Source organism: Prionailurus viverrinus, chromosome A2 (genome assembly GCF_022837055.1).
Source record: "Prionailurus viverrinus isolate Anna chromosome A2, UM_Priviv_1.0, whole genome shotgun sequence".
Classification (NCBI taxonomy): Eukaryota; Metazoa; Chordata; class Mammalia; order Carnivora; family Felidae; genus Prionailurus; species Prionailurus viverrinus.
In genome coordinates, this window is record NC_062562.1 from 42,063,805 (window position 1) to 42,080,923 (window position 17,119).

Below are 17,119 nucleotides of genomic sequence, written 5' to 3' on the forward strand. Positions count from 1 at the left end.
AGAAACGTGCCAAAGAAAAGCATTAGTAAATGAGGTAACAGAGATTCAGAGCACATATAACTTCCACCCTGCACTTCTTTTGTCTCCAACACATGCTTCTGGCCTCAACCTTAAATGTACTTCTGTTTGTAGAAACCTCTGTGGATAGCCCGCTGGTATAGGCACATTGTATTGTGAGCCTTGAAGAGTTGTTTGGCCTCATTACTCAGACTGGGCTCTGCCCTTGTGCTGCTGTGACATTTGGTTGAAAATATGCTTATACAAAATCAGGTTATTTTTAATCATAGTGCCTTCCATGTGTAACAGTCTTTACATCTAAGCATCATCTCAAAGTGGAAATTAGGGAACTGAGGTCATAGAAAATTTTAGATTTTGAGGACATGAATTCCATACCTGAAACCCTAGGACTGTGCTGCTTGCAAAAGCCATCTTGATGATGGTCTCAATGAGATATTCTGTGTCCAGGTAGTTCAAAGCTTGTAGCAATCCAGGTCACGTATGAGTTTTAGCTCCTAAGGCCTGTTCTGAGTTGGGCCATATAGTTATATAGATACAGGCATAATCCCAGTAGAGGTAGCATGTTAGCATTTTTTGAGTGTTTGCTAAGTAGCAGGATCAGTACCAAGTGCTCTCCCCATATTTTTTCATTAAAATGGAAAGTATATGAGGGATGTATTTTCACTATTTTGTGGATGTCAGAATTGAGGCATGCAGAGTTCACCTAACTAGAGCCATGTAGTAAAGTAAGTATTAAGCAGGATTCCAGCCTAAATCTGTCTGATTCTCCATGCTGAGCTCTTAAGCCTACAGTATTCTATGAACTGGTTTTCAAATATATAGACAGCACTGAAGAAATACTTGAAGACTTTTAAACTGTTAATTTGTTTGGTAAAGGTATGATTTATGTATCTGAAGAGTAAAGAAATTCAACATTAATTTCAACCTTTGTGTTGATTTGTATGTAAGATTTAATTTTTTTTTAAAAAACAAGTTCGTAGAGAAGAGGCTGGAATGTTAACAACTGCAGTGATTATCATACTCCTTGATATATGGATTTTTAATCAAATGACGTAATTGTACACTTACTTTGCTTTCTGTTAAGGTATTGAAATATTTGGATAACTTCTCTCTTTCCGTTGCTTTGTATGTTCTAAATAGTCGTCAATTGTGTGTATGAGAGCTCTCTATATACTTCTCTAAATTTGTAGATTGATTACTGTAGTTTTTCAATGGACTTTGTGGTATTTTATACGAATGCTCTCAAATCTGTAAAGAGTGATTTTTTTTTCTAATTTCCAACATGTGGATCTTTGTTTTTCTTGTTCATTGATCTAATTGCACTATATAAACCAAGAAAGGCATTTTTATGTCGAGTGTGTGTGTTTGTGTGTGTGTGTGTGTGTGTGTGCATGTATATATATGTATATTTTTTTAACCTATGTGATATGCTGGACTAGCATCAAAAGGATTTATTCTAGCCCTTCCCTTGCTACTAATGGCTGCACAATTTTGGGATATGTTTCGTTTCTTGGACTATTTTTATGGTAATCCCATTTATGGTAGTATCATAAATCCCGTGGTCTTGCTGGTCCAAATTGTTTGAAAGATGCTGTCTAATAATTCATCTTTTTCTGATTAGCACTTGGCATAGTTCTTAGTATATAGTAGGTATCTAATACTATATAATTTATTAATCACTTTATTGATTCTGCATATAATGAGGACTTATTTGGTGTCTCATATTAAACCAGAAGCCATGGGAGACAACAAATCATTGGGGCACCTGGGTGGCTTAGTCAGCTGAGCATCTGACTTCGGCTCAGGTCATGATCTCACAGATCGTGGGTGCAAGCCCCATGTCGGGCTCTGAGCTGTCAGCACAGAGCTCGGAGCCTGCTTCAGATTCTGTATCTCCCTCTTTCTCTACCCTTGCCCCGGTCATACTCTGTGTTTCTCTCTCTCTCAAAAATAAATAAACATTAAAAAATTTTTTTTTAATTAAAAAAATGAATTTGGACAAAACATTGTCCAAATTATTCTGCTAAAAGATTAAAAGTGCTTACGTGAAAGATTCAATGAATATATAATATGGGAGGAAAGTCCATCATTTTTAATAGGTATAATGACAGTGGAGTGATTTGCTCCAGTGTGACAGAGTGATCAAGAACGTGGGCTCTGGAGTGGAAAGACTGTGGTTTGGATTCAAATCTTGGTTTGCCAGTTACTAGCTCTGGATTGAGGCAAGGTGTTTATTCTTGCTAGACCTCAATTTTCCCATGTATGATATTGTAATAATAATTATGTCCACGTCATAGAATTGAGTAAGTTGCTGGCCATTAATTATTAAGTTAGTGCCTTGCATACCACAAGTGTATACAAAATCAAAAATAAGGGACAACACAAGTTGAAATGTTAAGAGTATGAAATCTAAGGTATTGCTATTCATGTTTATTTCTTTAGTAAATGACACCTATGAACTTGGAGAACTAAATGATATCAACATTACCACTCCATCAAAGCCCAGCTGGCGTCTCTCAAACCTCAATTCGACTACCAAGTACAAATTCTACTTGAGGGCTTGCACTTCAAAGGGCTGTGGAAAACCAATCACAGAGGAAGGCTCCACATTAGGAGAAGGGAGTAAGTGCAAGAGGTTCCTGCATGCTGTTTTTTAAATTGCTCTGAAGGGAACATACCATGCTATCCCTTGTGAATTAGAAATAATTGTGGTCTCAATCTGTTTGACCTTTTGTTTTCCACTGATACAGATACAAAATTTATTTCTCTTGTGTGTAAAGTTCACATTGACTCAATTTATGGATTTCTACACAACAGCAGGAAACTATAGCCTCAGTGTATATAAGGTCAGGGACTATAATTTTACTTAATTAAAATAGGAGTATGTAAGTCCATGAAGTTATTCATAAGGTTAGTAGAGGGATATTTTTCTTTCGGAAATTTTTCATAACGAAAAAATGTTGCCTCTTGTCCTGGTAGACATTTTGTAACAATGATCTAATACATTTAACTTCCATGTCTTGACTCATATATATATACATACATACATACATACATACACACACGCGTGCACGCGCACACACACACACACACACACACACACACACACGTATATATATATTGATTCATGTATCAATTTAATTTAACTGTTCACTGGTTGATGTCAAATACTGGCTTGGAAATGACCCATCAATCTCTGGTTTCATTTGTGTAAGTCTGCGAATTCAGTTGCACTTTTCTGGTTTGTTTTGTTTTGTGTTTTCCAACTCAGACCCATTTTCCTTCCCAAATTGTTTCAGCAATTATCATTTTAGCAGTGTTTTTGCTAAGCTTAAAAGGAGAGAAATTAAGAAGTTAGGGCCAAAAAATGGAAATGAAACAGAGGAACTGCTGCACAGATATAAGTTAAAAAAGAGGGCTTTGTATAGGATTCAAGTTGATGAGACCTAGAAGGATATTTGAGGAAGACAAGAAGGAAAAGGAGATGGCAGGAAGGGAAATATAATCATTTGTTTATTTTCTACTGTATGTTAGCCATTGCTCTGGATGCTTTTCCAAATTTTAGATCAGAAAAGAAAGGTAGATTCAATAGAAAAAGGCAATAGCAATGGGAAAGACTAAATTGTAACTTATAAAGTCTGTCTATTATTTTAAAATATATCCAAGTGTATATGAATCACTGTAAAATTACTGTGTATGAATGGTTATGCTGTGATCTTTATTATCTGTTTCTCCTTATTGTTCCTACTGTATTTACACAGTGAAGGGTTTATGTTTTCCTCGGATACCCTAAATACTCAAAGCTCCCTTTTATGGGAAAAGTGTATGTATTCAAATAGTTTCTCCCAAGAAACCCACAAATTATTCCCATGAACAAATGAGACACCATGTTGAATGAAGAACTCAAAAGAGAGATTTAAAAATGATAATTGAGGGGCACCTGGGTGTCTGTCAGTTGAGCCTCTGACTTTGGCTCAGGTCATGATCTCTTAGTTGACAAGTTAGAGCCCCGTGTTGGGCTCTGTGCTGACAGCTTAGCCTGGAGCCTGCTTCAGATTCTTTGTCTCCCTCTCTCTCTCTGCCCCTGACCTGCTCATGCTCTGTCTCTGTCTGTCTCAAAAATAAATAAACATTAAAAAATTTTTTTTAAATGGTAATTGAAAACTTTTTAGTAACAAAAAGGATCTCATTTCTCAAGAGGTCAAACTGGCATCAAGTGTTCCATACAAAGAAAAGAAGTCAGAATAGGAGTAATCTAAATGTGCAACTTCCATATTTTTCAAAACAGAGTTTGAGGCATGGAGAGGGTTGCTATTTTGTTAGAATCAAGACCATAATATGCAGGAGAAATGCTAATCCCATCATTGCTAATTTGCAGCAGGTAAGAAAAAATTCACAAAATCCTCTTAGAAGAGTTATAGTCACCATATGCATATATGGAATTATTTAGAGAATTTGGGTTTGGTCACTTTCATGGTTGAAAATGTTTTCAGCTAATGGAAAATGCTCTTGGTATGATTTTATAAATGATGTGGCATCTTCTTTGCAAATTAAAGATGTAGCTAATGTGCTTGAGTATCTTACAACATATTTCTTCACTGCCCTATGTCTCAGTAATTTGAAAATGTTCCTTACTAGTATGTTTGTGTTCTTTTTCAGGATTCTGCATTTTCAGCTACTGCCCCTTCCCCAGTTGACACTGATTTCTCTTCTATAGGCATATCTTGCCATATTTACAGGAAAGAAACTATAATCTCTTTTTGCCACTGGATTTCAGCCTGATCTCTGAAAAAGGAAACATACATATATATTTCCACTGAGGAGATAAAGCTTGATATTACAACACTCTAAAAATAACTTTTGTGCAAATTAGAATCCATTTCTATGTATCTTTCTTCTTGCTCTGCCTAGATAGCACATTTTAAGGTCATCTGGCATTTGTTCAGAGAATGGGATTTGATACAAAAGCATTTTTTTTTCTGATTATTTTCTGGTTGTCACTCTGATTTTCAGGTGGCTCACATTCCATAGTCTAAGAGGGGAAAGATGATGGAGCTATTCAGAAATATTTGTGTCCTTATTGGCTTGAACAAAACACTTGCTTTGCTCTATTTTTCAAAAGCTTGCACTACTTAATATTATACTAATATTTCTGTTTTTTTTTTTTTTTTTTTTTTTTTTTTTTTTATTTTTTTTTTTTTATTTTATTTTATTTTTTTAATATTTCTGTTTTTCAAAGTCAAGATTAATTGCGTTCTATTTCAGTGGTGCTCAATCTTAAAGGCTTTGCTCAACTAATATAATTAGCCTTACTTCTCGCATGGTGACATTTTTTAATGAAGCCCTTTTGTTACCAGTAACTATATCATCAATGTGTATTCAATGGTTAAAAGTTATAACCAAATTTTAATGTGTGACATATACCCATTTGAAACAGGGTTTCATAACTTTTAATATTCTCAACATGGATTACAGTATTTTATCTCCAGTGTAAATTATTAACACTTTCTGGTTTACGTTTATTATGTTGAGTTGATTCTTAGCAAAACTGTGGATCAAATATAAAGATATTTTGCATATTTTGTTGCAACTTCAGAAATCAAATGTACCTTTAATTACACTTGACTCATATTTTTAACTTCTGTAGGATTCTACAATTAATATATTGCCCTACTCATGTTTCTTTTTTTTAGGTATTAATGTCTTACAATATTTTAAAAATCCCAGTGCATTTCATTTAAATGTACCTAAAACCTGTACTTTATGTACCTATAAAACTGCTTATGTGTCTGCAAATTTCAAGTATATAATATATGACCATGTTATGATGCTATTCCATCAGTACTGATGGAGAAGAACAAAGCAAATATATATATATATATATATATATATGTGTGTGTGTGTGTGTGTGTGTACACACACACACACACACATATAATTATAATGCCATTTGTTTTCAAAACCAAGCCAAAATGGCCATGTTCAGTTTGCTGCTAGGTCTGAGAAAGTTCATGATGCACAAAGTGACATTGTATAATTTTTTGAAATCTATGTTTGGTTTTGAACCATTCATATAGTGCCATTTCATCAACAAGTACATCATCTTTAAAGGACATGAAATAAGTTCATTTCATTTACTCAATTTCAGTGTATTAAGAAAGAAAAGCTTGAAATGTTGATATTCTTTATCTCTTGATAATTCAAAAACTCTCAGAAATAAGTGCTATAAATGGCTCTCCTCTCAAATAACAGGATTTTTTTTTAACTTTTTTTTTTTACTTTTCATGTCCTGTTTTTCAACAATTACAATTTATATGATTTAACTCTGTGCATTTCTTAGGTAAAAGTATCGGGAAGATATCAGAAGGAGTAAATCTTACTCAAAAGACTCACCCGGTAGAGGTATTTGAGCCTGGAGCTGAACATATAGTTCGCCTCTTGACTAAGAATTGGGTTGATAACAATAGCATTTTTGAAGATGTAATTGAGACCAGAGGGAGAGGTGAGACATGAGATTGTATTTGGGGCAATTTTAGACAATAAATCTATGTTTTGTAGATTTTTAAATTTTACCTACTTCCTGTATTAAAGATAAAAATGTGGAGTACATTAGCTATAAAGATAATAGTTTCAATTTGTTTTAGCATACCATTTTTAAATTATCAAAATGAAGAATGTTCCACAAAGTTCCAACATATTCCTTATCATTTTTACCAGAGTAGTTGACTAAAAATACCTCCTGCCAATTAACACATGTTGATAACAAAAACTAAAAAGAAAAACAAAACAACGTAAGCCCCACAGAAACTCCCTGGCAATCTGCATATAACCAAGCCAGCTTATGCTTTTGCTTGCTTGTGCTGCTGTGTATTTCACTTGATCTGCCTCCACTATCCCTTTTTGGTTTTCATCCTCTGAGTCAAATGTAGCTTGAGAGGGCTCTTTCTAAATAAAGACTGCAGTGATTTATCAGTATTCTTCCAGTGAAATGTCCTTTAAATCACATTGCCTCAAGGGTCAATGAAAGGAAAAATAAAACGGATGCTATTTTGTATGTTTAAAAAATATGTTTCATATTCCCACAAGGGGCATAATCCCAAAGCCTGTTTCTAGTGTTCAATGTGTGATTTCTCTTTGTACAACAGAATATGCTGGTTTATATGATGACATCTCCACTCAAGGCTGGTTTATTGGATTGATGTGTGCGATTGCTCTTCTCACACTAATCCTGTTAACTGTTTGCTTTGTGAAGAGGAACAGAGGTGGAAAGTATTCAGGTAAAGCTGTTTCTTAATATCCTATGAAGTTATTAAATAGTATTTTCTAGGAGGCATTCTTCTGACACATCTTTTGTTTTTTAAGTTACACATTTAAGTCAAATTTATGTTAGCACATTAGATATGCAGTGTACTGAAAGGAAAAAAAATATCCTAAATTAACTAACCAAAGGATATATGGTCCAGAATATTATTTTCAGATGGTTACTTGTTTTCTACTTTCTAGTATTTAGATAGTCTCTAAGGAAGCTTATCATATTTCCAAGCTTCTACTTTCTGTCTATAAAGTATCAGAGATGTTGAGAACACTAATCACTACGCCACACACATACAGTTTGTCTTAAGAGGAAAGGACCCATTTACAGCAAGCCTTGCCACATATTTATGGTGCAGAGAATGCATGCACTAGCATATTCTAACAGTTGTGACTCCGTCAGCCAGCTTTGTTAGAGTTAACCATGGCTGGGAATGCTTTTCTTATGACCATGACATATATTGAATACACTGGCTCCTGCATTAATGTACATAAAACATAAATAAAAACCGTCATAATTAAATAATGGTTGGCTTTAATTCAACTTTCAAATATATTTGATCTTTTTCAGATATCCATATTGTGTTGTTGCTCTTATTAGCATTCAAGATGCTTTTACATAACAGGAAAGATTTAGATCTTCCTCCTATTAGTTTGATGATGTTCAGATTAGTGAGAAGTTCTTTTATTGGCTTATGATTCATCTAGCAAATATTTATTGGGAACCAATATGTATATTTAACATTCAAACAAACAAAAGCATAATTTCTAAATTTTTACAAAATGTATGCGTGGAGGGGTGCCTGGGTGGCTAAGTCGGTTAAATGGCCGACTTCAGCTCAGGTCATGATCTCACAGTCCGTGAGTTCGAGCCCTGCCTCGGGCTCTGTGCTGATAGCTCGGAGCCTGGAGCCTGCTTCTGTTTCTCTGTCTCCCTCTCTCTCTGCCCCTCCCCCATTCGCACTCTGTCTCTCTCTGCCTTTCAAAAAAAATGAATAAATGTTAAAAAAAAATTTTTTTTAAATGTATGTGTGGGAATTTATGTAATTATCCATCTCATTTTTTTGCCTGTGAACCCTGAATTATTATGAAGTAGATTTTCAATAATTAATGAATGTCTGAGTTAGTTAATTGGAAATTTTAAAGAGATAGAATATCCTCTTCTGAGTATCCCCAATAGTCTCTTGTAAAGTGTGGCCCTATCCAAATTTTAAAGAATGATGGAAAAGAAAAAAAAAAAAGTCAGCATTTCACATTGCAGGATGGGTAAAAGAATCTTTTAGGTCTCTGCAGGTAGAAGTACAAGATGCCATGAAGGATTTTTGTTTGAGTTTTCCTAGTTGTCCTGTGTCCCACTACTTAGAATAAATCAAATTTAAAATGTCACCGTAGATAGATCTGAATATTCTGATTATTTGAGGCAATTATGAATATGAGTGACAAGAGGACAGTCAAAGGTTGACTCTTGACTCACTTTAGTGACATAGATCTGGTATGATCCCATGGCATCTTCAAAAATTTTGGTTAGTACAGTGTAGATCTAGTAATTTGGTCCTCCCTAAGAAACCGTAACTAAGTTTTACTCTTCCAGTAAGACTCATTGCCCACATAATACTGAAGAGCCACACGATGGTCTGCAACAGGCTGTAATTCTGATGACAAATCAGGAGAATCCAGGAACTCCTTTTCCTTTTTTGCTTAAACAAAGAGGTAACTGATGGGTTGTAGATACAACCACAAAAAACAAACAAACAAACAAACAAACAAACAAACAAACAAAAAAAAACCTTGACTCCCTAGTATCTAAGAACTGGAGCAGTGCTTCTTACTGATGTTCTATCTTTAACTACATTATTAATATGTCTTTAAAAATTATTTGTATTACTTCCCCCTCTATTTGTGTTTTAGTGAAAGAAAAGGAAGATCTGCATCCAGATCCAGAAGTTCAGTCAGTAAAAGATGAAACCTTTGGCGAATACAGGTAAACAGTGTCCTTTCTCAAAATGTATTAAAACATGCACTCATGAGGTTATAAGCTTAAAAATACAAAAACAAACAAGTATTTCTTATTAAAATAAAGCTTATACTACTATCTTGTAGTGCCTTTTTAAAGAATAGTTTGTAGGAGCATCTGGGTGGCTCAGTCAATTAAGGGTCCATTTCTTGATTTCCACTCAAATCATAATCTCACAGTTCGTGAGATCAAGCCCTGTGTTAGGCTCTGTGCTGACAGTGTGGAGTCTGGTTGGGGTTCTCTCTCTCTGTGACTTCTCTGCACCCATACGTTCTGTCTCTCGACATAAATGAACACTTTAAAAAAAGCAATGGTTTGTAAAAATAGGATCTACTTGAGTGATAGTAACCAACCTTCTGGGTGCACGGGTGGGTATAACTGCAATCTAGGTAGATGTGAGTGTTAGGAGACTTTTCTTAAAGCTCTGTGTGCAATGCAAAGGATACCATTTTCATTCAGAGTGATTATCTATTTGGAGTTTCTAAAACATGTTGAAGTCTCTAGCATGGCCATTACAAACCCAGGTTGTATTCAGTTTATGTCCATAAACATGTATTCTGTATACCTTTATTTACTTACAAAGGTGAGTAAGTTACACATCCTGTCCTCTAGATGAACCCAGTCTGCAGAGGAAAAACTTACCTATGCAAATTACTGTAATTAAGTAAAGAGAATAAGAGAGCGCAGAGAAAAGAAGAGCAGCTCTGTCAGCCCTGGAGGGATGCTGATAAAGGATCATCCAAAAGAGATAAGATAGGTTTTATAGATGAAATGGGTTGTGTTACTATTAACAACTGGGTAGAGCATGGCCAAACTTAAGACAAAAACGTGTATGGGGTGCCTGTGTGGCTCGGTTGGGTTCAGCATCTGATTCAGCTCAGGTCACAATCCCAGGGTTGTGGGGTCGAACCCTGCATCTGACTCCATGCTGAACATGGAGTCTGCTTAAGATTCTCTTTCCCTCTGTCCCTCTCTCCTTCTCTTGCTCTCTTTCTCTCTCTCTTAAAAAAATAAAAAAAATTAAAAAAAAGCGTGCCAGACCTGGGAGGAATTGCAGGATATCCGAATGAGGGAGGGAGTTCTTGAGATTGTGTTAAACTTCTCATTCTGCTGTTTTTGGTCACCATCTTCCTCTTTCCACCACCCTCCCCATTTCTTAGCCATTTGTATTTGAGATGGCATTGTTTTCCATCAGGTCCTTTGTGTACTGCAGCCAAGAGTTGCAACGCCCAGGCTTATGTGGCCTTTATCACACAGGAGACCAGAATTCACATCAGAAAAGAGACTTGATTGACTCTAACTGGCCAATCCCTGGATCCATTTCAGTGAAATGGAGCAATGTGATTAGCTGACCTGGGTTAACCATGTACATCTGAGCCTCCTTATAGGCTCTATGCTAATTTTTCTTTTGTCCACTTATCAAAAGCTCTTTTTATATTTTTACATTTCTTGATTACTCACTTCAACTTCTTTACAGAATAAGGATCATTAAAGGGAGAAGAAGGAAGGAAAGAGGGGAGAGAGAAAAGTAGAGAGAGATGGAGGGAAGGAGGGAGAGAGAGAGAGGGAAACTTGAAACTTCACAAATTTAAAAATTGTGACTCAGGGGCGCCTGGGTGGCGCAGTTGGTTAAGCGTCCGACTTCAGCCAGGTCACGATCTCGCGGTCCGTGAGTTCGAGCCCCGCGTCGGGCTCTGGGCTGATGGCTCAGAGCCTGGAGCCTGTTTCCGATTCTGTGTCTCCCTCTCTCTCTCTGCCCCTCCCCCATTCATGCTCTGTCTCTCTCTGTCCCAAAAATAAATAAACGTTGAAAAAAAATTAAAAAAAAAATTGTGACTCAGATTCCATGAGGCAAGAATCATTAGGAGCCTATGGAAATTGTTTAAAATATATTTGAAATACAGATCTTACTGGTTCAGTTTTATAGGGAAGAAAAAAGCTATGATAATGTCTTGCTCAAAAACTCATTCCTCCATACTTTGCTGCCTGATAAAGCCATCCACTTCACTGTTTAAACTGGCATCCCATTAACAAAATTATTTATTAATATTTTAATTAAATCTACTTAATCTCTTAATGTTTTCCATCATTTTCTCCCAAAACATGTTCATCCGGAAAATTATCTAGTCTCCAAGCCATCCCAGGAGACAGTTTTACTGGATGCTGTTCTTGCTCATGACATGACTTGTCATCCTTCTGGCTTCTAGGTGATAGTTTCTGCACCACTTGCTGCCCGGTCCCTAAGCTCATGCCACATTTTTGTTTTTGTTTTGTGACTATAAGCATCCTGATTCTGGAGCGAATTACTGTATGAGTCAGGAGAGCCTGGGTAATTCTCGTTTTCTTTCTCAAGTTGTGTGTCCCACACATTTGGCTCTGGTCATCTTGATCATTTAGGAGCACTGCCTGGTAGATGAGCATCCAGGATCACCACAGCAGTGGAAATAGAACACAACAAACTGAGCGCCGGCACTGAAGTGACACATGCCGCCTTTGCTCACTCTTCTTGGGTGAAAGCAAGTCACATGGAAATGTATAACTCAGAAAGGTCAGGAAGGTGCCACCTTGCCCTGCTCTAAGACAGCCGAGAGATGGACCTATCTGATGAACAACACTGATTGCCAAAAATTATAAAGTGCTAATCATATTCTAATTATAGAGTTTTTTCCAAATTCTTCCTTTTTAAAATTTTATAAGATCATTTAACTTAGTATCCAGCATTGTAGTATGATAGTAGTTAGTACTTAAACAAGATCTTGATCCAGAAATTTAGAATACCGTATCACTTTATAGACATTTATAGACATTTTAGTAATAAATTTAGGATACTATAAGTGTTTATGTTCTAAAAGTGCCAGCCATGTAAAAGAAAAAAAAAAATTTCAACCAATTTGAATTTATCAACTGTATTAAAGAAAGTTCTCTGGTTACCAGAAACAGACTTTGATTGATTAACCCAATTAAAAGAGAAAATTTTGGAAGGATACAGAATAAAAGGTAAACACAAGAGATCAAGATTTGATGACTGGGAGTTCGAAAAGTTCAGGAAATCAAAGGGAATAACATTATCGTCTATGTACGTCAACAGATTTAATGTCTGACTGTCTCAAAACTCCCATTTTTAAAGTGTTGTGGATAAAGAAGTATTGTGGATAATAGAAAATACTTTCTCAGTTCCTCAGAATGACCCAAATAGGTTATGACTTTTTAAACATTTATTTGAGAAAGGGCCATTTAGGGTTTGTGTGTCCGCAATGTTGATGTGAATGTTTTGAAAATTGTAAGACATATTAGCACATATGCACGAGTTTTGCTTTATGTGAATATCTTATATTAGATTTTGCTGAGTTGTCTTTTATTTTGTAGCGACAGTGATGAAAAACCTCTCAAAGGAAGCCTTCGATCGCTTAACAGGGATATGCAGGCCACAGAAAGTGCTGACAGCTTAGTCCAGTATGGAGAAGGAGATCACGGTCTGTTCAGTGAAGACGGATCCTTCATTGGCGCTTACGCTGGATCTAAGGAGAAAGGATCTGTTGAAAGCAATGGCAGTTCCACAGCGACATTTCCACTCCGGGCGTAAATGTACCACGTGTACAAATCAGTGGTTTCGTATCAACTTTCCATATTTATCTGTTCAAGGGAGCAAGAACTTTCACATAGGAATAGAAACGTATTGGCTTAAGATTTCATCCAGAATTTGAACATCTTGCAGTCATTTCGAGAAAATAGCACTGCCTTGAAAAAGTAAACTACCAAGCACTCCAGGCCTGTATTGTTTGTTTTGTTTTGTTTTGTTTTTCAGGTGCTGAAAATTCAGAACACAAAACAAATCCTGTACTTAGATTCACCTCAACTGAATCCAAAGTATCCATTCAGTGTACTCCATTTTTGCCTGGTTTTACTGGTCATTGTGTTTGCATTGTTGTTGCTACCTTGTGGTTTTTCCTCTGTGTGCACATTTGTATTCAGTCTCTGAGAACTGTCTTAGTGACTTTGCTTCACGACAGGTAAAAAGATGGGAAGCAAACTGGTTATTTAAAATGTAAAGAGGAATATGAATGTCTTATTAAAATGGTTCATTGAATATATACAGTCTAAATCTATTATTTAAATTTTTTGTAGCAGGAGTCCTAGATAAACAATCAAGTCGTATTTATTGAGCGCCTAACTGTTTGCCCAGAGATGGTCATGTTTAAACAGAATTCTAATTTTTTCAGTTTCAACACGAATTTTTTGGGTATATCACTTATGACATCTAGAACCATCTTTGTTTTTTGTTCTTTTCTTGGACTAAATTCAGCTGAAAAGGAAGTTGTGGTCAGAAGGTTATCTTATGAAAGAACAGGCCAAGGTTTCCGGGCTGCTGGCGTCTCCTAGCTATATCTATTTAATATCTTCATTTCTAAATTGACCACTTTGACCTTTTTTCTATGTTTATATAATGGTATGCTTGCATCTATTTCATGAATGCATTGTACATATTATGTTAATATTTACACAATTAAAAATACAGATGTGTTTTATTTTGAAGTGAGAAAAAGAACATTAACAGGCATGTTTGTACAGCTAAAGTATATAGTAAGATAACATTTTGCATCATTCCACAGCTACAACCAACAACATGAGGTTCCAAAACTGAAGACTTTGTATAAAGCATTTGGGTTTTGTTCTTATATTGCTTTTTCCTACAGTCTCAAAATAAAATATCATATAAATATTGAGGGAAATGTTTTCATATTTTTCAAAATAAGTTTTTATTGTTGAGTATATTCCTACCCCAGCCCCCAAAAGAAAAAAAAAAACTGTTTACAGTAGATATTTCTATATAGAGGTTTGCTTTTCACATTTTAAACATCCTTAAGGTGGGATCTCTGTTCCTCTGTCAAAGTCAGAACAAATTCAGGAAATTCATTTTCTGGCATGTGGGCCACTAGTCCTTCTAAAATTGTACATGGAAATGGTTTAAAAATACTATGAAGGACTGTGCATGCGTGCCAGTAAAATCTGGTGTTCAACTTCTCACTTTATGGAAATATTTTTTAACCCTACCATGAAATTCTTAATTATGTTTAAGTGAAAGTGACTCACAGATTTTCCTTTATTTTTTTAACTTAGCTATGGCCATACCTTGTGAAATCTTGACTTTGATTTATGCAGCCCACTGTATTTCTGGTGGACCGAAATTAGGGATGTTTATAGTGGTCAGTGCAGTACTCCACATGGAATACCTAATGGTCATTTTTTTTACCTTGTGTGTCCTCCAAAATGCATAGGCAGCAAAAGATTGTCTTAGTTGAAACAATGTATCATGGGCTCGGGATTTGACCAAACTCCCAGAAGTCAGAGTTTCCAAAGGAGAGGGCGTCTTGGTCCTCCCTGTGTGTGAGGGTCCACACTTCCATTAGTGCACCTGGAGTTTCATCCCTATCAGATTTCTAAAGCATTTTCTGGAGGAAGAATCCTCATGTTTTGACATACCTGGGAGGAATTTCTCGTACTCAGCCACTGATAAGGCCAAGATTGGGACTTTTGCGTTTAGTTCTGCTGTTATTCCGGTTCCTTTTCTTTGTCATCAGCCCAAACGGTTTTAAGAGAATCATGCAGGTTGGAAATACTCTCCAGAAAGCATTAGAAGTAGATTTCTTTTAAATTTGATAATCTTTAAATTAGAAGTTAACACAAATACTGAAGTGTTTGATCTTCCTAGACCTCAGTGTTTCCCTTTAGCAGTATGAGTAACAGGGATGTTCCTGCTCCTATTTTTCTCAAAGACCAAAACTTACTTACAGATACGAAGCCTGAGATTATGTTATGACTGCCTTTTGCTGTTATTTTTTTTATATGTTTTCTTAATACCATTTGGCTTCTACTAGGAATCTTCAGTGCAGAAGAATTGGTTCATAACTAACTTTCTCTGTTAACTGTCAATATTATTTTAATGTAATAGATTGTATATAATCTCAAGGATTGTTGGTGGGGATGAGTTCCTAGAGAACTGTCCAAGGGTTGGCAAAATCCAAGTTCTCTTCCTGGTTCCAGCACTGATCTTGTACATAAACCTTAGGCACGTTGCTTGACCCCTTTGCTTCATGCTGTCTCAACTATCAAGTGCTAATGATTATCTCAGTTACCTTACCTTTGTCACAGGGTGTTCTTTTTTATGAAGAAAAATTTGAAAACGATAAAAGCTAAGATGCCTTGTAACTTCATAAACAAACCGTTAATCCAATGATGTATCAAAAGTCACCCCACACATACCAACTCAACTTTTTTCCTGTGAGCACATAAATATATTTTTATAGAAAAACAAATCTACAGGAAGTAAAATCTACTGTTCAGTGAGCAGTATGATTTGCACATGCCATCAAAAATTATTAATCAGAAAACAAGTAAGCAGGGTCTTTGCTATACAAAAGTGTTTTTCACTAATTTTGCATGTGTATTTATAAGAAAATGTGAATTTGGTGGATTATTCTATTGGTGTAAAGGCATCTGATATTTTAGATGTACCCATGTTTATAAAAGTGTAAAGCACAATGAAATTATGCTGGAAGTCTCAAATAATATTTTTTCCTATTTTATATTCATGGAAGAGATGAGATAGAGAACGATAATGAGAAATGTTGGTGTGTTTTTCTAAGCATTTAAAACATAATTGCCAATTGAAACCCTAAATATGTTTACATGCCATTAAGATATGATTCTTGTAACAATTTTAAATTGATTATAAAGGGACTGGGTTTGTAATCTGTGGTAGTAGATATCCTAGAGTTCCCATAGTGAAATAAGTAGGGTTGAGCCAAAGCTTAATTTGTTTTGTGTCTTAAATTGTTTGATTACATCATCAAAAGAGATGAAAGGTATGTAGAACTGGTTTACCTGATTACTTTTTTTTTTTGGCTTAGATTAATATTCATAGTAGAACTTTATTAAAATGTGTTTGTATCGTAGGTGGTGTTTGTATTATGCTTATGAATATGTATGGTTTAAAAATATTTTCATTATACAAGAAATTCAACTTTCCAAATAAAAGTTCAACTTCATGTACTCTAAAAATGTTTGTATACTTTTCTGTCCAGATAAGAAGAATCAGAGTTTACGTATCAATCTTGCTTCAGTTGCCTGTGATCCCAGAATGAAGTATAAATTGATTAAGTATAAATGACATATAAATAAAAGCATTTTGATTTGAAGGACTATACATACAAATAGGCCATATAATAACAACATCTACAAACTGTAATAGGCCAATAATTCTGCACTTAATGATAAATGTGAAATTAAGATGAATGTATATATTCATTTGATTGTTTTTAGAACAGTGTAGACATGTCAATACTCAAGAAAATGTCCAATATACTACACTTTCAAATAAGGCTAGCGAGTAATTGGGACACCCAGACAATCTACTGGAAAGTGTGATGTTTGAAAAGCGTTTTATGTGTGCTAAACATGTTACATACATTATCACATTTAACCTCTAAAACAATCTTCTGTTTGTAGGATTAAGGCACAACATGGTTAAAATAATGTGGTGAGTATAACCAGGATGGGCTCGAGGTGGAAATTAAACCCAGTGCTGTTTGACTGTAAACCCAGGCTCAGAATCCTTATTCCAGTATGTATTCTTTTATCTCTCACTCCACCATTTATCTTAGAAATGCTAAGAAGGGTAAGTTTGAGTTTAATATTGCCCTGGTGATCGTGTTTAGAAACTTCTTGGTTTTAAGATACGTGATCAAAATGTACAACAGGGGAAAACAACATTATACA

At 35.4% G+C, this 17,119-nt stretch overlaps 1 protein-coding gene across 12 annotated transcripts in view; it reads left to right on the top strand.

Annotated features, from left to right (window-relative positions):
- The window catches only part of CHL1 (cell adhesion molecule L1 like), a 203,325-nt gene extending 186,977 nt beyond the window's left edge, over window positions 1-16,348 (top strand). For 11 of the 12 annotated variants that reach the window (XM_047850468.1, XM_047850466.1, XM_047850473.1 and 8 more), the window contains 5 exons: window positions 2,461-2,640; window positions 6,359-6,520; window positions 7,164-7,295; window positions 9,238-9,310; window positions 12,710-16,348. In XM_047850468.1, coding sequence (XP_047706424.1) covers window positions 2,461-2,640; window positions 6,359-6,520; window positions 7,164-7,295; window positions 9,238-9,310; window positions 12,710-12,926 — 764 coding nt within the window. In that variant the 3' untranslated portion in view covers window positions 12,927-16,348. The remainder of the gene's footprint in view (window positions 1-2,460; window positions 2,641-6,358; window positions 6,521-7,163; window positions 7,296-9,237; window positions 9,311-12,709) is intronic. The other variant, XM_047850477.1, reaches the window with a different exon arrangement.
- The last annotated feature ends 771 nt before the right edge of the window (window positions 16,349-17,119 follow it).